This window comes from Pelobates fuscus, chromosome 5 (assembly GCF_036172605.1).
Source record: "Pelobates fuscus isolate aPelFus1 chromosome 5, aPelFus1.pri, whole genome shotgun sequence".
In the NCBI taxonomy this organism is placed as follows: domain Eukaryota; kingdom Metazoa; phylum Chordata; class Amphibia; order Anura; family Pelobatidae; genus Pelobates; species Pelobates fuscus.
This window is the reverse complement of record NC_086321.1, coordinates 292,161,711-292,189,070: the sequence shown is the minus strand read 5'-3', so window position 1 is coordinate 292,189,070 and position 27,360 is coordinate 292,161,711. Positions and strand designations below refer to the sequence as shown.

The window sequence follows — 27,360 nt, the reverse complement described above, 5'->3', positions numbered from 1 at the left end:
GCTGGCCGCCTTAGGGACACACGCATAGCGGAATACCTACAACGGCACCTCGACAGGACCCTTAGCCGCGCAGAGACGGAAGCCCTGGAAGCCCCCATCACAATTGAGGAGCTCCAAGCAGCTTTGAAAAGCTCCAAGCCAAACAAAGCACCGGGCCCAGATGGCCTTCCCGTGCGATACTATAAAGAACTAGGTGACATACTCATGCCTAAGCTTCTGATAGGACTCAACTCGCTGCTAGATGGTGGCACACTCCCTCGAGACACCCTATCAGCAACGATTACAGTGATCCCAAAGGAGGGCAAGGACCCAGCCAACTGCGCTAGCTACAGACCAATCTCGCTGCTGAACACAGACCTGAAGCTCTTCACGAAGGTTGTGGCAACGCGCATTGGCTGGGTCCTGCCGGACCTGATCCACCCCGACCAGGTTGGGTTTGTTCCGGGAAGGGAAGCAAGGGACAATACCATCCGCGCCCTGAATATCATGCATGCCTCGAAACAATCGGGCCAGAAGGTCCTTCTCCTCTCTACCGATGCGGAAAAGGCCTTTGACCGCGTGGATTGGCGGTATATGTTAGCGACACTTCGAGCAATGGGCTTCGGCCCCCACATCTTAGCATGGATCTCTTCCCTGTATACAATACCGTCGGCCAGGATTAGGGTAAACGGTGCTTTGTCGGACCCGGTACACATACGCAATGGGACAAGGCAGGGATGCCCGCTGTCCCCCCTTCGGTTTGCCCTCTCCCTGGAACCTTTCCTGGGGGCGGTCAGACAGGACGGGGCGGTAAAGGGTTTTGTGATGCATGGTCGAGAACATAAGGTGGCGGCATACGCCGATGATATGCTGTTCTTTATCAGCGATCCGATTGTCTTGCTGCCGAATCTCCTGAAGGCCTTTGCGGAATATGGACAACTATCAAATTTGAAACTGCATACTGACAAATCAGAGGCTCTACCCATATCCATGAGGGAGCAGTTGACCACCCACCTTGAAACCCAATATGCCTTTACATGGTGCCGTGACAAAATACGATACTTGGGTATCTGGTTATCTGCAGACCTGTCCCAGCTGTACGCTCACAACTTTACACCAATACAAACAAAACTGAGTTCGGACCTAGCCAGATGGGCCGGACTTAGCGTCTCGTGGTTCGGGAGAATGAATGCAATAAAAATGAATCTCTTGCCTCGACTCCTCTACCTGTTTCAGACCATACCGATCGCTATACCGAAGCCCTTTTTTAGAGCCATGGACACGGCCATTACTCGGTTCATCTGGCTATCCAAGGCACCTAGACTAAAGAGGACACAACTCAGTCTGCCAAAGTCGCAAGGGGGAGCAGGTCTACCATCGCTTCTAGATTACTATAGAGCGGTACACATCCACAGGATCGTTGACTGGCATGTCTCAGAAACACAGAAGCAATGGATACATATGGAACGGAACCAATTGAATGGCTCACTGCCAGCGACACTGTGGCTGGGAGGCCCGTTAACCGTCGCGAGAACCCACAAGCACCCGTTTATCGGAGCCACCCTGAAAGTCTGGTACGCCATCAGGTCTAGACTGGCACTGACGACTACCCCGGGACCGCTGACACCGATTACGCACAACCCAGACCTGGCTGGAGGACTCACACCACGAGATATCGAGGCTTTTGGGGCCGCGGACTGGACGTATATGCAACAGTGGTGCAAGAACGACACAATGCAGCAACTACCCGACCTAATACCTGATCGGACACCGACGGGGCTGGACAGATTTCGATACTTCCAGGTCAAATCCTACTACCAGGCCCTCCCGGGCAAAAACTTGATACACAGACCTCTGACTAAGTTCGAGAAACTATGCACATAGAGACGACACATCTGCAGGGGAATCTCACACCTCTACGAGATGTTGATAACCTCCACACCGAGGGAACCACTGAAACACATAGCGCGCTGGGAGGAAGCCACAGGAGTCACGCTGACAGCCCATCAATGGACTAACATACATATCCTGACCCACCAAAGCTCATTAAGCTCCAAACAACAAGAACTCAACTACAAGCTGCTGACCAATTGGTACAGGACGCCCAAGCGGATCCAACAAATGATACCAGACGCCTCGGCGACCTGCTGGCGCTGCGAAAATGAGATTGGCACAACACTCCATATTTGGTGGTCCTGCCGGAAGATAACCCCATACTGGAGTCAAATTCGAAACCAGATCAAACATATCACAGACACAGATATTCCTATGCGACCACTCCAGATGCTTCTTCATCACACACCGCTCCCTATCTCAAAATATAAAAAGGATCGGCCAGTTTAGTTGGTAGCTAATTCCTGATAATACAAGGAGAAACACGGAAATATGGGATGTCCATGGGTACATACTGGGAGGCATGGGGGCCCCTGGACCACGCAAGTGGCTGGCAGAGGACAGACCCTTGAAACCCACATAGGTACTTACCCTATACCCTACTGGTCACCAGATAGGGATCTCAAGACTTACGAAAATTAAAGCCAGACAGACCAGAGACTGTACATCCAATAACGCCCGCTGATAGCGCCGACAATTGAGGTCTACCTCCCGAGCAGAACCTCCCAATCCCCCCCCTAGTTAAACTTACCAAGACCCCGTACACTTACATTTTGGTGCTCAATGCACTGCTAATTATCCCAGTATGTTCATAACAAGTAGGACTGCTAGACGGCACACCTGCAACCCATTATCTGAGGCCTTAGACGTGCGTAGTCAGACTACGTGTTTACAGTAACATTTGACAGTCAAGCTTAACATGTACACGTAAATTGGACAGTGGTTACCCCATAGCAGCCTCACGTTCACCGAACCTGTATTGTGATAGGATAACCATGCTATGCCTAGATGTACTATTACTGTACCTGTATTGTTTCTGAATAGCATACTTACTCAGTTATACCGTACGCATGTAATCTACTGTTGGAGCAAACACAGACTAACCTTTATACCAATTCTTGAAACATGGCTTGTGATGCAGCGATTGGCGCATCTAATACAAAATGAGGATGTAACGCGCTAGAAAAGCTATACTGTAACATTAAAGCCCCAAATTGTATGGTAAACGTACACTCCCTTTTCTTCATTTTGTACCCCATTTCATAAATGTTTCAATAAAAACAGATTGACAAAAAAAAATAAAAAAATAGGTCCCCCCTTATTGATAATTTTAGGGCCCCCACCCGCCGCACAGGGGTGGGGGCCGGGGGGGGACAGTAGGCTCCCCCCCCCTTATTGATAATTTTAGGGCCCCCACCCGCTGCTCAGGGGTGGGGGCCAGGGGGCGGGGAAGGAGAGTAGGTCTCTCTCCCCCCCCCCCCCTTCAACCACAATTGTGGACAGACAGCATCCCTGTGGGTTCGGGCTTCAGCTATCAGCTGAAGCCACGCCCACAGCAGTGCTGACAGGCTATCAGCACACAAAGCGCGTTCACAGTGCTTTGTGTGCTGATAGCCCGTCTGAAGTATTCACCCAGAATGCATCGGACGAGAGGCCTTTTTAGGGCCTCTGAACTCGGAAGTCCCTCTGGTGGCCGTCTGATTGACTGCAACAAGAGGTGTTCCAAGCTTCCAATGTAAACACTGCATTTTCTCAGAAAATACAGTGCTTACAAGAAAAAGGCTCCGGGTAGCTGTAGCACTCACCTAAACAACCTCATTAAGCTGAAGTTGTTCAGGTGACTATAGTGTCCCTTTAACATATATTCATCTTACAAATGTTAAAGAAAGGTAATAATGGACGAATGTTAAGAAAATAAAGCTGGGTAAAAAACTTCAAAATATACACAGAATTGAAGATAACAGCACCCATCTCCTGACTTGGTTAGCAGATAAAAGCAAAATGATAGTCATTTGACAGAATGTATAGTATGTATTGAGATGAATCCACTAGAAAACAAACTAAAACTGCAAAATGTTCAAAACTGATGATCATTGAAAACTTCCATGACACCCAAATACTAAAACAAATAGTCTTTATATTACATTCAGATTGGCCACAAAATGCTTGATTTGACAAAGTGTAAGAAAATTTTTTGCATATTAATTGGTTACTTATTGTATTATAATGGGCCAATTTGGTGAAGGTTATCACCAATTTAAAATTTAATTCAGCAACAAATGCGATATTAACATTATTTTCAAAACACAATCGACCTTCATAATTAATACAATTATAGAGCAGGAAGCAATAGTTATTCCTCATACGTACTTTAATACGTCATTATCAGAGATGTTTATTTTCCCTTGGTTGCCCCAGAGACCATTATTTGTGCTATTTTTAACAATCTTCCCATAATTCATTCACTCGCTAGTCTTTCATCCTGTCTGCAGCGTGTATTTAGGCAGGAAAAAAACCTACATGTTATGGTATATATATATATATATATATATATTTAAAAACACAAAATACTAAATATAATACACCTTAGCTTAGTAAGCATTCCTATTACCGTTCATTCAGGCTACTCTCAAGTGTCCTTTAAAATTGAAAATGAATGGCCTGCCCTAGCAGTTAAAGTTGTGACTTTTCACATGATGTTAAATTTACAACATTTTAACTTTAGCAATTGCTAAATATAGCACAGTGAACAGCAAACTCTGTACATGACAACCTGTTAAGCGTTTAAGAGTAGGCACTGTACTTAAAAAGAAAAACGTATGGCACGCGTTGCTACTGGTCCTGCAGACTTGAGTAATGTTGTACCATATCATCAGGTAACCCAGCCCTCCCAACAGTCCTGATATTGTAATCTTGTCACCGTCCTGCATCAATAGAAACCAAGGAACTGTCCGCAGGCAAAACATCATTAAAAACTCTTATTGTGTTAAACGGACACTAGGACCATGCAGAAAGCTCATCAGTAGCCCTCCCTACATGGACCTGAAGGCTGAGAGCCAGCCATACAGCTTGTCAACAAGGGGTCATGCTCCCTTTCACCCACCGTCCCTATGGACATCGCTTTTGACGTGGGTTGCATTACTTGTGACACCCCCTCAGCGCCCCCCCATCCTACTCCAATTATCCTGGTGCGATTGGTGGGAGTTACGGGTAACCTGTTACTGACACATATGACTGATATCTGTACAGAGCAAACACTTTGAGCACTCAGGCAGTGGACAAGTGGTGAAAGACCTACTTGAGAAAGTAAAGGTTATTCAGATTCAGAGGATATAAAACACAACATTTTAATTTGTTTCTTGAATTTTGCATAAGATTAGGACTTCTGTCTCAAAAACCTTTGCACTCAATGGTCGAAAATATATGTGTTGTGTTACAACACCTGCATTTCCGTCACTACTTATAAAACAGATAAGAGGTTGATATGTCCCAGGAGAATACTGCTGTCAGTACATATCTGACCATGATTAAAACACTCCAAATAGATACAATTACTACAACTTGCTGAAGTGCTTTCTGTGTGAACAGTGTGACCTCTTTGTTTCATTTTTAAAAAGTGCAGTTTCAACAGAAATTGCATTTTTATAAATATATCCTCTTTCATCTTCCTGCCTGTCAATCACACAGCCATGACTTGTTTCTTCCTGACAATCTGGCTCCATGAAGCTAAGCTAAACTCAAGAGGCAGGCACTTGAAAGGTTCTCCTGCCTTTAAAATACTTCTCATTGAGCCGTAATATGTGATTGGATAGCTCCAGGCATATGCTTCCCAGTCTTCTGATAGGGAAGAAGAGGATAGCTGCTGAAAGTATAATTTAATTGTAAGACACTATTTGTCACTAGATTACCGTAATTTTAGTAATTTTTTTATGCAACAAAAAGGGTACTGGGAACACCTGGACTTTTATAAAACTTATTTTTAAATAAATTATGAAAATTTCCAGTTCTTTACACAAAAGGGGAAGAGGCAGTCCAATAGGTACATTGTCATGGATGGCCAGTGTGAAATCTCTTATTTGTATCCTTTAAACAGTTCTGTTAAGGAACAGGACCCAAAAAAGTTGTTTATACTGGCCTGTATTTATCTATACAAACAAAGACTCCAAATCCATTTTTTTATTTTTTTTAATTATGACCAAATTATTAACTGTGTTAACAACTATTGCACGTTTTCTAGGTCCATAACGGGACACTATAGGCACCTAGACCACTTCATCTCATTGAAGTGGTCTGAGTGCAGTGTCTTATGTCCCTTAACCCTGGAAAGGTAATAATTGCAGTTTTTAATGAAACTGCAATAAAATATTTTTCATAGTTAACTCCTCCTCACTAACCAAAGTTGGATGTCCTCACACCATGCATAAGGACTTCCAGCGTCAACCGAATACTCATAATGCTTTTCTACGTGGAAACCCGAATGCAAGTGCGGCCATTGCCGACTGACGTATACGGGGGAGGAGTGAAGGCATTCCTGGACCAGCACATAAGGACATTGGTGCTGGACATCTTGATGAAGCTAGGAAGCTATAGTTCCAGGAAAACTATTAAAAAAAACAAGTACACTTGTTTAGATAACTTTTTACTGGATTTGCAGCCACTGACTAATATTGTACACACTGCCAACATATCTGTTATAAAAAATAATTCCCAAGTCCTTCCCTTCAAGGATTTCTTTAAAAGCAACCTTTCCTAGTTAGAACAACAAGTCTGAGTTTATTTTATTGTTGCTGAAATGCATAACTTTATTTGCAGTCTGCAACATGCTTGACAAATTCCTTAAAACACTAAAAAGCACAACCTAAAAAAGTACAAAAAAGGGAGACCAATAGTGCAGACTGAAAATAAAAAATCTGTGTATAAAAAGCTAAAAAACACACTCACAAACAAATGTAAAAAGTAGGCAGGGTATACTCGGTCCTCTTCTTTTTCCAAATTTTATACCTATTTTTTATTTTTTCCCTTGATATTATTTTCTGAGAATTGGATATGTCTGATGTGTTTTTAGTTCTTTATGTGTTTTTTCTTATGGATTTTATGATTATATTTTTTGTCTGGAGCACATTTGCACCTTACAGTTATAGAATTGAACATCACGGTATTTGGAACGCATATGCGTTCCAATCTTTATTTTATGTTTCCTGGATGTAGAGAGACTGAGTTATATTTGCGCTTGAAGAAAGAAATTGTTGATTACCAGTGGAGTGGAACGCATTTGCGTTCCAGGTAGAGACATCTGCGCATGAACGAAGAATCTTACTTCCTGTTTTTCAACGGAGTTCCACGCAGAGACGAACTGAGATTTCCGGGTGTACGAAAAAGAGGCTTGGAACGCACGCGCCCTTTTCGAGCGCGAAAATGAGGAAATCGGATGGAAGAAATTTTCTACAGCTGGCTCCGTTTGAAGAAACCTCCAGGATTGGCTGTTTTTGTTTTTAAGGCAGGGTATTTAAGTATTGTAATGTATGTATCATGTATATTTTGATGCCACAAGCCCCTGACGAAGTCTTAATAGACGAAACGCGAAGGGTGGCAAGCTTTATTTCACTATTTATTGTTTTTACTGTGCAATCTCTTCATCTCGGGTGTCTTTGGGACTGTCTGATGATAAAATCGTTCCTTTGATGGAAGACATCGATGTTTGATTTGAAGTGCCTTTTTACTACCATAATTTTGTAAGTGTGTCCAATAAAGCTGTATTCTTTATATTATACATTTTGCACTATGGTCCGTCTTTGTGCTCCATTCTAGTACCCGTTTCTACACTGAGAAGCGAAGAAGTATTTGAAGAGGACCGAGTATACCCTGCCTATTTTTTACGTTTGTTTGTGAGTGTGTTTTTTAGCTTTTTATACACGGATTTTTTATTTTCAGTCTGCACTATTGGTCTCCCTTTTTTGTACTTTTTTAGGTTGTGCTTTTTAATGTTTTATATTTTCGATATCAGAGACATTGAGGAGTCTCTTGCACCTCCTGAATTGGGGTATTTATATTTTAGATATTTTTTCCCCGTTTGATAGCCACAAGGGGTTTTTTGCATTGTTTGCAAATCACTTTATTGTTATATATTTACAAATTCCTTACCTTATCAAAATATTCTTGTAGAGAAGTAATGCCCTATACTGGCCATATTACCTTATTTAATTTCACATCCTTTCCAAAAAAGCATGTGTGGCTTTCAATGTCCCTGCAAGATCATAACTAACCAATTTAAAATAGAAGTAGACTCAGTAGAGAACCCAGAGGTACTCAGATTACCACTGTTACCCAAATTGAGAATTTTCCATTAACAAATCAACACTTCTTTAGGTCAGCCTTCAATACAAATAATGTTGTTCAAATTCAACTTTTCTGTGATTTTAAAGCATTTTACATATGGACACATCTGCTTTATACCGCTTCTTCCTTAAAGGGATGTAAAACTCACTTTTTATGGTCCAAAACTGCAGGAAAGATCATAGAGAGGCATTGTTATCTTCAAAGCAATGAATCCATTGCATCTCTATGAGAAGCATTCAAACCTTTCAGCAATCCCCACGTAAAGAATTTAAATTATTAAAAGTGTTGTCTAGGAAGTGCCTCTAGTGACTAATTAACAGCCAAAAGATTTGTCTGACTGCAGGGACATAGAAACATAGAATGTGACGGCACATAAGAACCATTCGGCCCATCTAGTCTGCCCAATTTTCTAAAAACTTTCATTAGTCTCTGGCCTTAACTTATAGTTAGGATAGCCTTATGCCTATCCCACGCATGCTTAAACTCCTTTACGGTGTTAACCTCTACCACTTCAGCTTGAAGCCTATTCCATGCATCCACTACCCTCTCAGTAAAGTAATACTTTATTGGTTTATAAACCAATATTACTACGTTAAGATTTAGAGATTGTAGTGCTTAGAATGCTATAGAAGTTGGGGGGGCGGAGCCGAACTGCAGAGGAGAGCGGTCGCAGATCACTAGAGCTCCAGACACAACACGACGGAAAACTGCTTAAACTAATCGATAATTACCCACTAACCCCCCAAAAGACTGCTGAGACCCCCCAGAGCAATATGGGAAAGAAAAATAAAAAATCGGGGCCGGCAAAACCTACCTCTGGGCTGACGATCGGAGATATGTGGAGGCAAGCACGAGGCCCGACGGAGCCAAATATGGCAGCCCTCCATGGCGGCTGCTCTGATTTTTCTGATGATCTCTCCGGAGACGCAGAGGACGACTACCTACCAGCCCCAGTCATGCCACAAAAGGCCAGACCCCAAGGGACGGCTACCGACGCTGAATTGGTGACCACAGGGGTGATGAAAGCCCTACTGGCAGATCTTCAAAAGAATATACTGACTGATGTACATGCCCTCAGGGGAGAAATACAGGGCCTGACAGGCCGCATCAACACGCTGAAGACATCCTCACAGAGCCACCAGCAGAACCGGTCATCCTTACAAAAGGCAGTACGAGACTTACAAGGGCAGAACCGGCTATATGAACGCCGATTTGCGGCACAAGAGGACACCAGAAGAAGGCAAAACTTGAAAGTTAGAGGGCTCCCAGACGAAATATCGGAGTCTGAACTACCGCACGTTATTCGGCGCATGATAGCAGCCATATTGCCGCATGGACAGCCTGAAGCCATCACCCCTGCGGACATATTTTGGATCCCTAAACCCCACAGGGCACCGCCTTCAGCCACAAAAGACACCATAGTCACGTTCCGCACTGGGAGCGATAAATCTGTGATTCTCATGGCCCTACGGGGCAAAACCCCACTACAGTTTGACAACAGGGGACTAACCTTCTTTGCCGATCTGTCTAACGGCCCCATGGCCTGGCGCAGGTCGCTTCAGCCACTCACCTCCCTGCTCCACCAAAATGGAATCAGCTACAAATGGCGGAATCCCGGGACTCTCAGCGTACAACGAGGAAAGGACTTCCACCTGATACACGACATCCAGGACGCACCAGACCTTCTGCGGACTCTAGGCATTCCACAGGACTCCCTCACCCAAGAAGGACTCCCACACCCGACCACTTCGGATCATAATTGGGACCTGACAAATATCAACCCGTTTATCCCGAGAGGCTCAACCCCTGTGTCCTATGCTGCGGTCACTACCTAACACTTGCGACACACCGAGGACTGTATACTCCTCAGAAACTACATGAATGACACCCCAGCAGACACCCCTGGGACACCTACAAGAAACACCGATTTCTCCTTGGACTTGTAATGTATATGTCTGATTTACAGAATGTCCCCCCCCCTCAGGGCACTGCGAGGCCATGACCCTCCCGGACCTCACGAGACCATGGACAGGCCCATTTCCAAACGACGGGCCGTATAATGGCTTTACTACCTCCCTAACACCTACCAGCGAAGTCCAGCAATAACTCACCCACCTCACAAACGACCAGACATGGACGTGCACCATTCCAGGAGCTGACGGGGAACACAAACATACACACAACACGCCACACCTAACCACACACACACATACACACTAGACCACCAATAGGGTACTGACCAAGGGAGGACAGAGCGCACACACGAGCCCCAGGCTACCGTCAGCTAAGACAGGTACGGTCCCCCCTCACACACCCTCACGACTCCCACAATGTTTGGCACAACTCTTATCCCCGAGCGACCAATGACAGATTTTACACGACAGCTGGTGGACCGGCAAGCTACGGCTTCCCTAACCACCCACACTCAATAGTACAACGCAACTAAATTGATAACACAATGTTTGTTGAGAAGGGCGACTGACTAGCCTACACTCGTACACAGTAAGGAAGCCTCACCATGTTAGCTATTTCTGTTAAAGTTATGTGTATATGTATATAGGTTTGTAACCTTACCTTACCTTACTATCGTTTTGAGCAATGCGCAGAACAAGCCGTACCCCTTTTCAGACCCTCCCTGATCTCATCCAACGTAATACCTAGCCTAACTGGTCTGATAGTCACCTTTAAACCTCATATTCTCTCACACACCTAACATAAACTCAAGCGGCAACCACTGAGGTACCTTATTGTTTAATTAATTAAAAAGGAATAAAATTGAAATTAGTAGGCAGCTTAAACTGCGCAATGTACACATGGTGCTAAGTAACTTGGGAAGTGCTCACAATAATATCTGGTATGCCACCGCCTTGTCACTATTACCTGGTCACTGCTAGTATTCAGGACTCTAGCTCAACTCTTTAGTTCTTTCAAGGTTACCATGTTAGCACTGTACCTATGTTTTTATGCAACGATATTGGGAAACAATGTTAAAACTATCGGCTGTTGACCGCCGTTGAGGTGACACGGGCCCTGTTTATATTCTAACTACCGCACGGTACTAATCCTTGCACTGCCACCATGTCACCCCTTGCAGAATTACCATAGTTGACCATAGGTGCCTCCTTCACGAAGCTAGCACTGTATAGGTATATCGCATGTAAACTCACAGCATAGCTCCGCTAGCTGCCGGGCACGACGCACAACGTTACTACCCTATGTCACAAAATCCGCAAGTGTAATGTTTAACACCAAGTACCTCTTCTGGCTTCCCCTCATAGTCAAGCCCATTTCGATGCACTTCCACTAGCTCTAAGGAAGACAAATGGAGCATCCTTTGATAAAATTGTTAGCCAACTCAACTGTTCTGTTGGAGCTTAATGAGCACATATTGATACCCGCGTCCGCTTACCAAGTAATATGCTTCTGCACAGTTGTCGCAGGTTTGCTGTTATTCCATGATACTCCCGCCCATTACCATAGCGACTACGAGCTGAGAAGCTCCACGTAAATCACCCTATTGAGGCCCTGTTAAGATTCGGAAATTGCAATAGAGCCGCCAGAACAATCCAGGCCACACGGTAATGTTGCATCAATGATAGGGGTCGGCCTGCTCACATGTACCACTAACCGTTTAATATTCTATACCTGTCTCTCCACAATGGTAAAACGTAAGAATGTTACTTACATCAACGAACCGTTTGGCCTTACCATAATCTGTTTATATTATAAGAGTTTAACAATTTTAAAACCTAAAATTGTGCATGCATATCTGATCCACCCCGCTGTTATATATGTTGCAAAATGGCCTGAGGATTGCCGTCGGGGGTACCTCAAGCTTATGTATTATTTTTGAAATGCACTACAAAAATAAAGAATTTAAAAAAAAAAAGGAATGCTATAGAAGTTATCAACTTGTGTGCGATTTAAAATTCAACTATCAGAGAACAAGATTATTCACTAAAGTGAGAATTTACAGCTAAAGTTGATTTGGTGCTTAGAGTATCCCTTTAAGAATCTTTAACCAGCTTGACAAAGACTTAAGGAGTTGAAATGTCAGGCCATCATCATCTGTAAAACTGCATATTATTAAGGAACAAGACTTAAAAATGTAATCTTCACAGCTATTGAATAGGCATGCACATTTGCCCTGTTTAGCCTGCAACAAGGATTTTGCTGACTCTATCGAAGAAAACTACAGTGTTTATGTCAGATACCTATTCTAAGATTTGACTTTTGAAATTCCTTCTTTTCCTAGACAACAACACTTGAAAACGAGGAGAGCAGTGTCCTATATGAGTCATAACTATGGGACTGCTTATCAAGTTCATCATTTTGCAAATAACAGACTTTAACTCAATAGCTTAAAATCACAAAAGACGAATTTGGTTATTTCAACTAAATATATGCATTTCCACTTGGCGGCTGTATTCAGCAGCCAAAACAGGTCCACGTGCCCCCATCTAGTTTCCCCCACCCATGTCAAAGGGCGAGCCCCAAAGGAGGAGCGACTATTGATCCCCCTAGGCCCCACCCATTAGCAGTGAGTGGGGGCCCTGAATAATAATGGGGAAGATTGGAAATGTCATTCTTTGGAATCTAATTTCAAAGCGAAAGTAATGCCCGAATTTTGTCCTAACACGAATGGACAAACTCTCAACTTTCGGTTTAAATTAAATTCGGTCAATTTGCACGCAACAAGACAGGAAAAATACCTGTTTTAGGTTATGTTTTAACAAAAACTAGTGTGAAGACACCCGGGAACTCCTTGGTACAGTTGTATGGTGGCTTGGGCAACAGCGGATAAACAACAAACTGTTCAGGCTTGAAAAAAAAAAAAAAACTATGTTGAGCATAAAAAAAAAATAAAAAAAAAAATAACAGAATAAGCCAAATGTCCAGGGCAGTTGAGGAGAGTCAGAGTATGCCCAAAATGACAGACTAGTTGTAGCACTGTAACAGTGGATTTGGTATGAGAGAGAGAGCAGCTTGTCTCTGTAACAAGCACACAGTTCATGCGGTCTACTTTTTCAGCTACCGAGTAAGTTTGGATCACTGTGGATGCTGGTATTTAATTTATATGTAAATAACTATAATGCCATTGTTTACCATTTATTCTAAAATAAGGAAGAAAGAAGGCCTTTATGACTCCATTGATACTTGGATTTATCCCATGTTGAATCTCAATCTCAAAAAGTCTGTCCATTAAATCATTGTTTAACAACATTCAGCCGATTTAGATCACATAGCAAAAAGAGCAGATTATGAAAAAAGCTGGCAAAAGATGAATACCGTATATACTGGAGTATAAGATGAGTTTTTCTGCACATTTTTTGTGCTGAAAAACCCCCACTCGTCTTATACTCGAGTACATTGCCATAATACAGACCAGTACCGCCGGGCTCATTACAAGCCCAGCGCTCCTGTTGGGGACCGGGAGCAAGCTGTTACTTACCTTTACAGCAGCTCCGTTCAGCTCCCTTCTCCTCCGTGCCGTTCAGCTCCAGCGTAAGTCTCGCGAGAGCCGCGGCCGTCAGAGCATTGCTACGGGTTACTGTGGCAACGCGGCACGCAGACCGCAAGATTTACACTGGGAGCTGAACGGCACGGAGGAGAAGGGAGCTGAACTGAGCTACTGTAAAGGTAAGTAACAGCTTGCTCCCAGGCCCCCTGCTGCACAGCCCATCCACTGGACCACCAGGGAATAATATAGCCCCCTCCCTGGCCATGTATGAAGCAGGGAGGGGGGACAAAAAAAATGTAATACAAATTTAAATAATATAATAAAATAAAAAAATATCAAAATCTTTTTTTTTTTATATATTAAAATAATAATAAAAATGCCCACCCCCCACCAAGGTTACACACTCTGCATCACATACACAAACACTGCATTCATTATATGCACACACTACACAAACACACACTCTGCATTCATTATATACACATACTGCAAATATTAAATTAATATAATTTTCGGGGGATCTAATTTTATTTAGAAATTTACCAGTAGCTGCTGCATTTCCCACCCTAGTCAATAAGTTTTCCCAGTTTTGGGGGGTAAAATTAGGGGCCTCAACTTATATTCGGGTCGACTTATACTCGAGCATATATGGTTCTCACTTTTGGAGTGAGAAATGGCATTTACATCCGGACAGTTCTAACCTGTGCAAAATCCTTAAAAAATTTAACCAAAATTTTTTTCTTGTGTAGTTTCCTCTTATCTTTCATGGAAAAGAGACAAATTCCTTAAATACAAAAGGGCATTGAAGCTGCCACAGACATTTCTCAATAGCAAAAAGCTTGTAAAAATAGCGTAGAGATTATAGCTGTTGTACAATTGTAGAACAGTGTTTTTTAATTGTACTCGGTAGAGAAAATTCCCCACATTCTGGATGACATTGAAAGTCATGGTCATTGGAAGCAAAAACCTTTCACTATGTTCAAAGCAAAATTCCCCTTATTTCTCACAATGTATCCAGAAAAAGACACATTATACAGGGACATTGCAGTAGCATCTAAATTCGCATGTCATTTACTTGAGTAAGTCACTTGCAGATATAAATCTCACATAATGTTCTTGATTAAGATAAATGAAAATGTGAAAAGTATGAAAAATGCCAAGACCAAGCTTTTTGCTACATGATATAAATCAGCCTGAAACAGTTACCTGTTGAGGGTCTATATTCCAAAGGTCCACTGCTCATTCCGTAAACTGCTACAACCATAACTGGACAACACTATTCTTCTAATAATAAGGTGGTCTTACTGTAGCCAAATGCTTTTATTGGAATGAAGCACATTTGTAAATTCCTAACTATTGCACTCTGGCTCATATTGCATTTCAGTTGGGATGGCATCCATTTCTGTCCAGATGACCTCATTTATGTAGCATTTGTGTATTTTCTTCAAATTGCATTTGCTTTTAACTATGCCACCTGACATTTTCAGTCCAATCCCCACAATATTAATATGGAGCCGTCTCGTCCCACTGTGGTTCAAAATCGCTATCGACCTTTCAGTATTATGTATACTCTTATTTGCAGCAATGTTTCTTGATACGATTGGATACATTTACACAGTTCTCTCTCCCCAAGCCTCCTATTTACAAAGATATGCTGTATCTTTGTAAATAGTTGTACATGTATTTTTTTAATGCTATTTTGTCATGCTATTTTTTTTCCACTCTTACTAGGTGAATACTGTAACGGATCGACGGGCACCCTGACTGGGTACCTCCGTTGATGGATGCTCCTAGTGCTTCCTGAGGGCTCCAAGCACTCCAGCCAACACCATAACCACCATGGACTTCTTTAGAGAGCAAGACAGGAACAAGCTCTTACAAGAGCTTAGTAGTGATATAGCAAGAGAGTATGACTAGCATAGCAATCCCTTGTAGCAGATTCCCCCAATAAGAGTAAATTGCCTGCACACTTCCATTTCTGGGTGGTCCGTCTGTGTGGTACTTGGTTCAGTAAGCCCCATTTACTGAACCAAGTGGGAGAAAGCCATGCACAAAGGATTTTAAAGGTCTGGGGACATAGTCTTAAAGGGGCATTGTCACACAAAGTCTCAATATGTCCCCAGACGGTTCTTAAATGGGCAGCACGGTCCAATACAAGTCCATAAGCCCCAATGCTGTTTTTAAAGTGTCCAATCTCCCAGGGGCCATAGTCCCAAGGCATGAGGCTGGCAATTAGTCCCCTCCAAAAACCAGTGGCGAGGTCGCTTTCGCCACAAATACTTACCTTTATACCAGGAGTTAAAATTTAGGTGTTGATACTTGGTATTCACCAAGTCATCTATTACATCACTGGTTTCACTTTCATCACCCTATTATGCTTCACTCACGTATTTAAATGGTTTCTCTGTGTTGAAAAAAAAAATATGGTTAAGACCGAAACATTGACTATAATTTTGTGTGTACTGCAACAATAAAAGCAGCATTTGAACCCAATATGTACAACACATAGTATGACCTTTACAAATACAATGGTCGGAACTGGTGATGCCATCATTACAGATAGTAAGAATATAAAAACAGAACAGAACCAAAACATAAGTTAGCAAATCAAATCAATAGTGCGTAACACAAACAAAAAGGGAAAGGAAGGGAATGTGCAGAGGGCCTATCTGAGCCTACTCCGAATCCAAATTAATCTTTGTTCAAACTCGTCTCGTCTAAAACAATATGCCAATTTGACACATTATATACAGGCAAATATCTCATAGAAAAGCATGTTACATTTGCTGACTCACAGCTCCTGGGCCACCAAGGTTGAACTTTGAAGGAACACTATAGGGTCAGGAACACAAACATATATTCCTGACCCTCTAGTGTTAAAACACAATCTAGCCCTAAAATCCTACCTTAATAGCAGTCTGCTGCTGCTGGCTGTGCCCCTGATCTGACACCAGAAGTTGGGATCTGAGACAATCACAATGCTTTCACATAGGAAGATTAGTGAAGACTGTTGAGGGGGCAGAGCCAGCACAAGCCAAACAAAGCCCTGGCCAATCAGCATCTCCTCATAGAAATACATTGAATCAATGTTCAGTGGCTCCATGCAGAGGGTGTAGCCATCTGAGTGGCCAGTGGAGGTAACCCTAGGCTGTAATGTAAACACTGCTTTTTCTCTGAAAACACAATATTTACTGCAAAAAGCCTGAAGGGAATGATTCTACTCACCATAACAAATACAATAAGATGTAGTTGTTCTGGTAACTATAGTGTCCCTTAACTTGAGCATCGGACATGGACCATGAACTCATAGCCCCAGTTCAAGGAAGGTTAGCTCCTATATCATATTTTAACATGGTTCAATGAAATTACATGTCCATCAAATGTCAATTTCCATTTTACATCTACAACAAATATTGGAACTATATGGGCCCGGTGGGCTGAGATCAGGCTAAACCGTATTTTGCTCATTTTGTTCCAAATGTGTGGCACAGGAGGAGTGACACTTTGATTTAGTTAATGCACGGGCCAACTGAGTCGATGGTAGAACGCTGCCATTATCTTTGTGTCAAGCCTCTATATATCCCTTGTTTTATATGGGCGCACACCCATTTACAGCATCATAACACAGTCTCTTATTTAGTTGCAACTTTAGGCAATTTTTTTCAAAAGCTGTTAGTGGGAAGTCTAAACTTTCATAGTTACAGTAACCTTGCTTTTTTATATGAACGACTTAAATTGCATATAAGAAAAGGAGTGTGTTACTAGGGTAGTGATATTCTGCCATAAGGTCTAGAAAGGGGTACAAAGTGTCCTTCTTAAAAAGGTTGTATGTATGAGTCACTTCCTCTGGTCAATGTTGTGTGATATAACGTAGGAAATTCCAGGGAATTCAACTCTAATGGTGTGGCTAAGGAGATTGGGGCATACCCGCACATTGTACATTTCACTAGATCCTAAACCTACAACAGTAGTCTAGTATGGGGTAACATTTGAGGAGCCCAAGAAGTCAAGATAGAGAATATAGGCAGCTGTTACCATGTTACTCAAAAAAGCCACTTTGAAGTAAATTTTGAGGTTCAGTATCCCCAGTCCCCTTCCCGCCATCAAGCTCTGGAAAAGTCTAGTTGACTCTCACATTCTTTTGTTCTGCTAAATAAATCTAGTGAAAATGTATTGCATACTGTTCAAGAATTAGGTAGGCAAATCAATCTGGAGGGTTCTTAATAGATAGGGTAATTTTGTAATCTCTGATAGTATACTTTCGTGAACTGCGTGATTACATAAGCCTGTCAGATAGTGTGCCAGCACATGGCTATACTGTTGTTTTCTTTTGTTTGGTTTTTTAATTCTTTATTTTATTCGTGCAAATATTGGACATGCAGATTTGCACCGCCACAGCAGCAGGTGCGAAAAGATTTGAATTCACATAGTAACAGAGATATGGCATCAAGAACATTGCACTTTTGTTTTCATATATGGAGATTTGCAAGGTTAGTTCAAGCGCTTTAAGTTATCTTCAGTAGATAGTAAAGTTTGACATTCTATTGAGTCAGTTCTACAGTGAGGGATAAACAGTAAGCAATTAAGTGAATAGGGCGTATCAGTGGCACTGGGAAACAATGACATTGAAAAAGGTGTCGGTGCAGGCAAATATATTTAGCAACATGTGTGGTCCTCTCTTAGTGTAAACCTGGTTGTGAGTTGTGGCTTGTGCGGGAGGCTACTGGGTTCTTAGGTCTCCTGCGACCGAACAGTCGACATCCCTGGGGGATGCAATCCTTAATGCCTGTATATTGCGGGCTAGGGTGGCCCGGTTTATGGTCGCCGTATACGTGGGGCCCCGTGAGTGGTACTCTAGTGGGTAGGGTCGTCAGGTTTGCACTACATAAACTGATTCTTTCTGAACGGCGCGGATAAATGTTCTAGTTACTAATGAAGAGTGGTCAAAACTACGCTGGGGCCGGGGATGGCATGTTTCGGGATCAGTGACTCTCCGTGTGCCCCCAAGATTTTATCTCTGGGTCATGGCAGCGGGAACCAGTGTCGCTAGGTGAGGGTGGTGTGTAGGAATCCACTGCCTTGATGTCACGGGGGTTTGTGGTTGCAGGGGGACTGTGTGTAACTAATTGCTGTTTAGCAGCAGGGGTGTCTCATATAGTATGTGAGTACCTCTGTGAAGAAGGTGCAAAATGGTAACCGTAAAACATTTTCAGTCCTCTGACAGCACTGAGGCTGCAGTAAGAGTGGTTGGTGTGGTCCTGCGGGCCCGCAAGAGGTGCTCAGGCAGGGGCCGTCCTCTGTGCAGCGTAGTTGGACACCCTTGGGACAAATGTATTGGAGGTAGCTGGGTTTCACTCATGGGGCTTAGGAGTTGAGTGAGGTTGCCGTATAGAGTCTTGTGGTAGTCCCAAGGTTGATAGGTGCGTCCTCGCTTCCTGCAGGTCTGCTATTAAGTACGTAGTTTCTCCGTGGATTACTTGGAGCTTGTGGGACGAGCGCCAATGGTACTTAATATTGTGTGCACGGAGCAGGGAGGTAAAGGGCCTGAGGGCTGTGCGCAAGGCCATAGTTCCTCTGTATAAGTCCATATAAAATGTAAGAACCATGCCCTCAAAAGCGTACGGTGCATTAACCCTGATGGCGGTCATGACTGCCTCTTTGTCCTGTCCCTTCTGAAATCTAACAATTAGGTTCCACGGTGCTGCTGCTGGGGCAGTCGTTGGTTTGGGGATTCTAAACACGCTGTCTAGGCATACTCCCTTAGCCTGCTTCGGTGGGAGTATTTCGCTCACCAGGCACCTCAGGAGGTGAGGCAGTTCAGTGTCCGGGACCGAGCCTACAATGCCTCTTCTCTTGATATTTTGAGCGCGGCGCGAGTCCTCCAGTGCCGCCATCTTTTGTTCCATAATTAGGTGCTGTTGTTGCAGCGACTTTAGCTCCTTTTGCATCACGGTTATTTGCTGTGTGTGGCTGCGGGAGTCCTGCTCCAAGGTTCCCATGTGGCCTGTCAGGCCCTGGATATCCTTTCGTATGTCCACCACATCAGTCTGGATGTTCCGACGGAGGTCCGCCAGCAGTTTTTTCATGACTGCCTTCGTGACGGGGCTGAGTCCGGCTGCGGTTTGGGCTGCAGTGGTATCAGCGTTGTGGATAGGCAGGTTTGTTCGGGGTCCGAAGGTTGTTAATCGGAGTCCTCAAAGTCGTCGATATAGGCGGCCATGTTGGGCTCAAGGGCGCCATGTACTCGCCGCCATAGATCTCCAATGCTTGTGCCAGGTCGTGGCTGTTCTGGTTTTTGCTTTTCCTGCCCATAGCTGCCATTGCTTGCCAGGTAAGTTCAGCTTTGTTTTGCAAGTTGGTGATGAGATTAGTTGTTTTTGTCTGTGTTTTGTGCTGAAAAAGCACAGAGCTCTCAGTGAATGCAACCAGTTGGCTCGGCTCTCAGCTCTGCCCCCTGGCTATACTGTTTGAAGTACACTTTATGAAAGCCCAGGTGGCCTTACCAGAGGGAAGACATGAATAACTCATCATCTCTCCTCCTTTAACTGGTTCAACCAGCACTGCCACTTGCCCTAGGGACTGGACCGGCAAAGAAACTAAGTCCAACTATTGCTGGGTTCCTATGGAAGTGGATTGTGCAGTGTTGGCATCCTCATGCAGGTTATACAACCTCATGAAGGGTGTGCCATGTTGGCATCTTCATTCAGGTATAATATTTAGAAAATTAGTCTCCGATACCTTTTGGTAGCATCATCTTGAAAGAACATACGGTAATTTTTGCTGTGTGTGCCTGGCTCTTAGCTTACATGCTAGAAGTTGTCTAGCCTAATTGAACTCAACATAGTGGGACGCCTTGAGCTCTTATTAAGATAATTGCCATGCACTACAAAAATAAATATATATATTTTTTAATGGGCTAACAAATAAATATTGCAATTAAATATTAAGCAAAATTTACTACATATCTAAAATAATGCACCATTTAAAAAATGTTCTTTTTTTAGAAAATCATAAGAGAAGTTGCTTGCATAATGGATTAACAGTGAACCAGTAGCATGTTAAAGCTCAGCATATAGGGTAAAACAAACATAAAATTGAACACATGGCTAAACTAAAGCCACCGTAGGCTGCAAGTGTGTGGGTGTCACCAGTTGCAAAGTTATGTATTAGGCAGGAAGACTGCGGAGACAGGACTCCAGGTAGACAGCAATCAATGTCCTTTAAGCCTATGCCTGCCAGCCATAAAGCACAGTTTGTGTTACCCATGTCCAGAGAGGGGAAAAACAGATCCATAAGAGCAGGATTATCCAATGTGCAGATGAGGGGGGCCCAGGCATGACTTGCAGTGAGAGGTGTCCTGCAGGCAGCTGCACTGATGCCTTCTGCATGTAGGAGGGCTGTACCCTCTACTGTATGACTGGCTGTGGCGCAGGAGCTAGGTTCCCTGCGGCCGAACCAGTCTCATCCACGCAGATGTGTTCGGCCTCCACCTGCTCTGAACATGCAGCCGTCTGTGGGAAATCGCTTCCCGACTGTGGAGAGAGTTCGTCAGGCAGGAAAGAGGTTGGATACGTATTGGTGGTTCATCTCTTGTTGCTGTTAATAGCCCATTTTTCCTAAATGGGCTTTCAATTAATTTCCACGATTTGGTCTTTTAAGGCTTGGGAAGGAGAAATCGGATTGAGGCTGTTTAAATCATAAAGATCTGTTTGACACTGCAGGATTTGGCCACTGGTCCAGTAGACCCTAATAACTGGCTTATGTGCCAGCCAGGGTAGTGGGAGAAATGTTGCACCTCTCAGTTTCAAAATAGTGCTTAAGGTTACCCTCTGAAAAGAAAGTAGGGTCTTGAAGCAATGTTTTATTAAGTCTCCATGGGCTCTTGTGTTTAAAGTCATACTTGTCTTTAAGGGAGAGCAGGATTGGAGCATGATCAAGCTGGGAGCACTGCTTAGGATACCCATCAATGTAGGAAAAGGAGTTATGGACATTTGAGAAATATGTGTACTCATTGCTAACTGGATGAGTCACCTGCCACACATCCATAAAATTACAAGTACTGAGTAGTTTTAGCATGGCTTTTCATTGGGACTTGAAAGTTTTGTCTCTCAATGACAAGGGTGGCATTGAGGTGTTCACCGTGGGATTCAAAATGTGATTTAAATCTCCACAGATCACTAGTATGCCCTATTGGACACAAGGACACGAGCCCCTGTCTTAAAATTTGCCTCCTGTAGAAAAAAAAAAACTACATGTGCTAAGAACGGTTTCACATTTTTAAAAAAGGAACATTAAATGGGGTGTTGACACCTATAACACTATGTAAATAAAATTATAACTGTTTATAGTGGTACCTTGCAGAGGTTTTCACCTGGGTGAAAACAAGCCAAAAATAGTGACCCATATGAGAAGCCCTCAAAATCAGCTATATCAAAGAATAGATATGCATATTTTGACTTGTCACTGTTGGGTCTGGGTCGATACTCAGAACTGGGGTGAATACAGGGTACAGTAATGGAGAGAATAGAAGGGTATGGAGATAGCTGCCAACCAGGTCCACAAAGGAAGGTACATTGGGGATTGGACGTAAGCATAGCACAAATCTATCATCAAGCACCATAATGCTGCTACAACCTTAGTAGTTAAACAGAATACATTTCTCAGATCCACAAAGCGCATGTTGTTTTTTTTGTTTTTGGTTCCTTCACCTGTAGATGGAAGAAAAGCGAAAATTGGTCAGTTGTACCCCATATCTTTGGAAGAGCCATCAAGCCTTCTCAAAGGCCTTACGCGAGGATGTAGGACCCAATTCCACAAGGGGTGTCCCCACATCATAAGGGTAACAGAGCAGACCCTCAGACTTTGAAGGTGTCCTGGGCTTAATGAAACCAACGTCCAAAAGGTCTAATGTTATTTATTCCCAAGATGTGAGGAATCAGTGGGACAAATATGAGGAAATTATCAACCAATAAACATCAGACAAAGTAAAAAAGCATGCATAATCAAAAGGATTAGAACTTGTGAACTACAAAAGCAAGCAGTGCATAGTACAGCGAGACCACTGCAAAGTAGCTAGTCGGGTGGCCCTCAATTCCGGGATTTTTTCAAGTCCGGGGATAGAGTAGGCAACTTAGGACAGGTTCTTGCTGGCGAAGCTGTGACAATGCCCCAGGTACAAGATCTACGACCTTTGTCATGGCCAACTTACTATTCCTTTGAATCAGATGTCTGACAGGATGTTCCCATATAAAAGGAATGGGAAGAAGCCACAATGTGTCGGCTAGGGATCAACCGATTATTGGTCTGGACGATATTCTGCATTTTCAGCAATATCGGTATCGGCCAATACCGATAACGCCGATAATGCAGGCTAGGATCGCCAACAGGGTCCAGGGGGCCCAGCAAGTACTTACTTACCTTCCCAGCAGCTCCCTTCAGCTCCCCTGTCTAACTCTCGCGAGTCCCGCGGCCACCAGAACATTGCCACGGGTTACCATGTCAGCGCTCCGCACGGCACACAGGCCGCGAGAGTTAGACAGGGGAGCTGAAGGGAGTTGCTGGGAAGGTAAGTAAGCGCATGCTGGGCCCCCCCAGGGAATGCCATATTCCCCCCCCTGGCCAGGTAAGAAGTAGGAAGGGGGGACTAAAAGCTCCTGCCTCACACATGGATATTGGGACAGAGCTTCCATTCAGAGAATGGGTAGTGGACAGATCACTGTCCACCTGCACAGTTGGGCTAATAAATAAATTACGCGGTGGAGACACTACTCCATCTGTGGCAAGCACATGGTTATAAAATTAACATAAAAAAATTTAATAGTTAAAAAAGTAAAAAAAATAAAAATGCCCCCCCCCCCCATTTTACACACTTAACATACCTACACAAACACACACTACATTCATTATACACACACACACACACTACATTCATTATATACACACACACTACACAAACACACTGCATTCACTAATCAAATACTCTCACTGCATCCACTACACACACATATTCTTGAAAACATAGAAAATTCTGACTGGCATATATATTTTGTGCATTTACCTTAAAGGACCGCTATAGGCACCCAGACCACTTCCGCTCAACGAAGTGGTCTGGGCGCCAGGTCCACCTAGGATTAACTCTTTCTGCTGTAAACATAGCAGTTTCAGAGATGGGGACTTGCATATAAGGCCAGTTGTGGCTGCCATTAACCCCTTAAGAACCAAACTTCTGGAATAAAAGGGAATCATGACATGTCACACATGTCATGTGTCCTTAAGGGGTTAAACAGTTCCTCTTCACCCTCAACATAGAGCCTCGTCTCATGTGTGGAGGGGACAGCTATATTCACTCTGGGGATTGCTATATTTAATATACTCGGATTAGCTATGTAATATACTCAGATTAGCTTTTAACACTAGCTCCTTTAAGAGCTTTCCTGCTATGCTCTCTGGAGTAGGAGAGTTCTACCCACTGGAAGCTTGATCCCTGACATGGGTCAAGGGTGGGTGAAGGACAGCGAGACCCCAGCCAAGCTGCGGTAGCTGTGGGGTTTACAGTGGTTATGGTGTTCCAGTGCAGTGCTTATGGTGCTTGCAATTACTAGGAAGCAGCGATTAGCAGAGGCACCCAGTTGGGGTGCCAGGCAGTTCGTCACATTGTGTCTGTGAGTGAGTGGGTGAGTGTGTGCGTCGGTGAGTAAGCGCATTGGTGAGTGAGTAAGGGAGTGTGCGCGTCTGTGGGGGGAGTGAGGGTGTCTGTCAGTCAGTGAGGGCGTCTGTCAGTCAGTGAGGGCGTCTGTCAGTCAGTGAGGGCGTCTGTCAGTCAGTGAGGGCGTCTGTCAGTCAGTGAGGGCGTCTGTCAGTCAGTGAGGGCGTCTGTCAGTCAGTAAACACATGGGTATGTTTAGGTGATCGGTACCCCTTCAATCACAATCACTCACCTCCCCCCCCCCCTCCTCCTCCCCCCCCCCACGCTGTGCTGTTCTCGCCTCAACTGGCCCTGCCTTCATGACGTTGATCAATCAATCATCAATTACATTTAGCTGCATACTATACATTAAGCTCCACTTGTGACTATAGCGTCCCTTTAAGAATTGCATATTGTACATTGAAATGTCTGGCTTCAGGCTCCTAGATTCCAAGCAAATTTGTCAAGCCCTGCCTTTCATGCACTGCCCAACAGAATGAGTGAGTAATATATGTGTCCAGGGATACATAGAATCCTATTGCTACAAATCCCCATTAACTATTAGGTCACATTAGAAATTGCAGTTCACCATATATGCGGCAAAGATTAAACATCCCTACTTTCTTACATTAAGAAATAGATTATAATTATGAGAATACATATATAAAAATTCCGAATGGTCCCTGCACTCAGGCCAAACTGTTTCTTGCCGGGTGCTACAAAGCCAAGGATATGTACATAAATACTGGAGGAGAGGCTAGTACACATACATACATATACACACACACACACATAAGAATGATTTAGCATACGTGTTACCTGGTGTCTTCTTTTATTAAGAGGAGCATCTTTTCCAGGGCTCCAACAAACTATAAAAATAAAAAATACAATATTGTCAATACAATAGTACAATTTTGTTGTTGTTGGTTTTACATACCTGTGCTATACTTGCATAAGCATGGCAGATAGATTACAAAATACTACCTTAATATATCATCCCCCCCCCCCCCCCCAACTCGGTTTTTCTTTTCTATTGTCTGTTGTATCCGGCCTTCACACCTTAACTTACATTTTCTTTTAAGTTTGCCCTTCTTTGGGACTTAATTTACAGATGAATTGTGGGTAAATTAGCTTAGGAACTAAACAGGAACTTGGTTAAAGGAATACTTCAAGCACAATAACAACTACAGAGCTCTGTAGTGGTAATGGTGCCAGAAGTGCCCTAGCACCCTCCAAACTGTGAGTAGTCAAATGGTTTCAAAAGAGTTTGACTTCTTACCTGCTGTCCATCACATGCTGCTCCCCACAGCCAGAAGGGAGAGCCGGAAGCTACTGTTAGGAGCATCCCTTTGCTCTCCTGAACTAAGTGTAGTGGAGACCTATTCCTGACAGGGACTTTCCTCCGCTGCGTCACCAAGGGTAGAATCAGGAACAATATACTGCCAAGTAAATAGCCCACCTCCTCCCCAGTAACTGGACGATACACAGTTCTGGGAGTACAACTGAAGTTTATTCAGCCAAACGCGGCTTTTTTGCATTGCGTCACGAATGCACCCTACTTCAAGAGTGAGCATGACATAGTTGTGGTGGTTAAAGGGTTAAAATTCACTATTTCTCTGCACTAGATCGGAAATAATGATAAAGTAACCCTCTTTACACCACCCACACTTAACAATAATAATATAAATATTAGTATTTTAACGCTGCCACCACCAAGACAATTTGTAAATGTAGTGCCTCGGTCCCCCAGTTAACTCAATAATAAAAACCCACTAAATACAACTTAGCACAATAACTATGTAATTGCAAAACACTAATGAGTCTCATCATGTAACTTGATTCTTTACCAGACAAAGGCAGGACTTAAAGGAATATTTATTATGAGCAAAAAATAGTCACAGTGCATACAAAAATATAGATGACAATCAAACTAGTTACACCAACAACACATAAAAAACAAAAAGGATAAAAATAAAGTCCTAAACACTTACTAACTTAGGTTTTCAAAGTAAAACTTTTGCCCAACGGGTCTCTGGCAATAAAGATGGTGACTCACTCAAAATTAGATTTCGGACCCAAGCAAGTACAATACACATTTCAATATCATTGGATATATACTCTGTGGATTACCAAGCCTGGCCCAGAGGTGGAGACAAGGCATACCTATAGTAACAATAAGTGACCATCCCCTTGTGTTCCAGATCAACATCAATCAAAATGGAAACATTTGGTTCCATCTCCTCTGATGTACTTGCCACATAAATAAGAATTGTATCTATGGATTTGTTACCATTTTTACATTCCATAGATATGTCACACTTCTTACTTGTTACCCAATATAGCGGACATCACAATCCCTTCCCATATGGTTAAGTTACGCAAATCATGTTTAGGCTTGATTAGAAAATTGTGCTTGTCCCATTCAAAATAAAAAATTAGGCTTAATTATTAATCTGTGGGTAATTATTAATGTTTCTTTTGGATATGATACTGGAACACAAGGGTTTTTCTTAAAAGGTAATGACCATCAAAATCAAAGAACTCCCTATCTAAGAGGGAATAAAGTCATATGGCAATTGAGAGAGTTCATTTATAATGTGTGTCTTCTCACACGTTACAGGGTAGCTCTGCTGGAGTCCCAGCTTCAAAGAGGAATTTAGGTTGTAAACCTTCTGACCTCCCATACAATCAAATCAACCCATTTTGAAATTGACCATACCACCTGTACCAGGCAGGGAGTTCATCTATGCACTACACAAATTACATTAAATGGCAATATTCTATAGTGCAACAATGACTTATGTACTTATGTGCCGTGACACATTGCCCCTAGCATGGGGCTTCCAAATCAAAAACACATGGGTTTCTTTCCCAAGAGCCTTTGTGTGACAGATAATAGAGCTCAAATTAGGATAACTCAATTATCTCTCAAATACAGAAACTTACATATATTTTTAACATATCACCCAAAATACATGAAAAGGATACAGGAGCCCCACAAAAATTC

General features: G+C 43.1%; 1 protein-coding gene across 1 annotated transcript in view; it reads right to left on the bottom strand.

Moving 5' to 3' along the window:
• The window catches only part of USE1 (unconventional SNARE in the ER 1), a 143,107-nt gene that overhangs the window by 97,291 nt on the left and 18,456 nt on the right, over positions 1 to 27,360 (bottom strand). Inside the window, exon 2 of the mRNA XM_063455444.1 lies at positions 25,173 to 25,222. Coding sequence (XP_063311514.1) covers positions 25,173 to 25,222 — 50 coding nt within the window. The remainder of the gene's footprint in view (positions 1 to 25,172; positions 25,223 to 27,360) is intronic.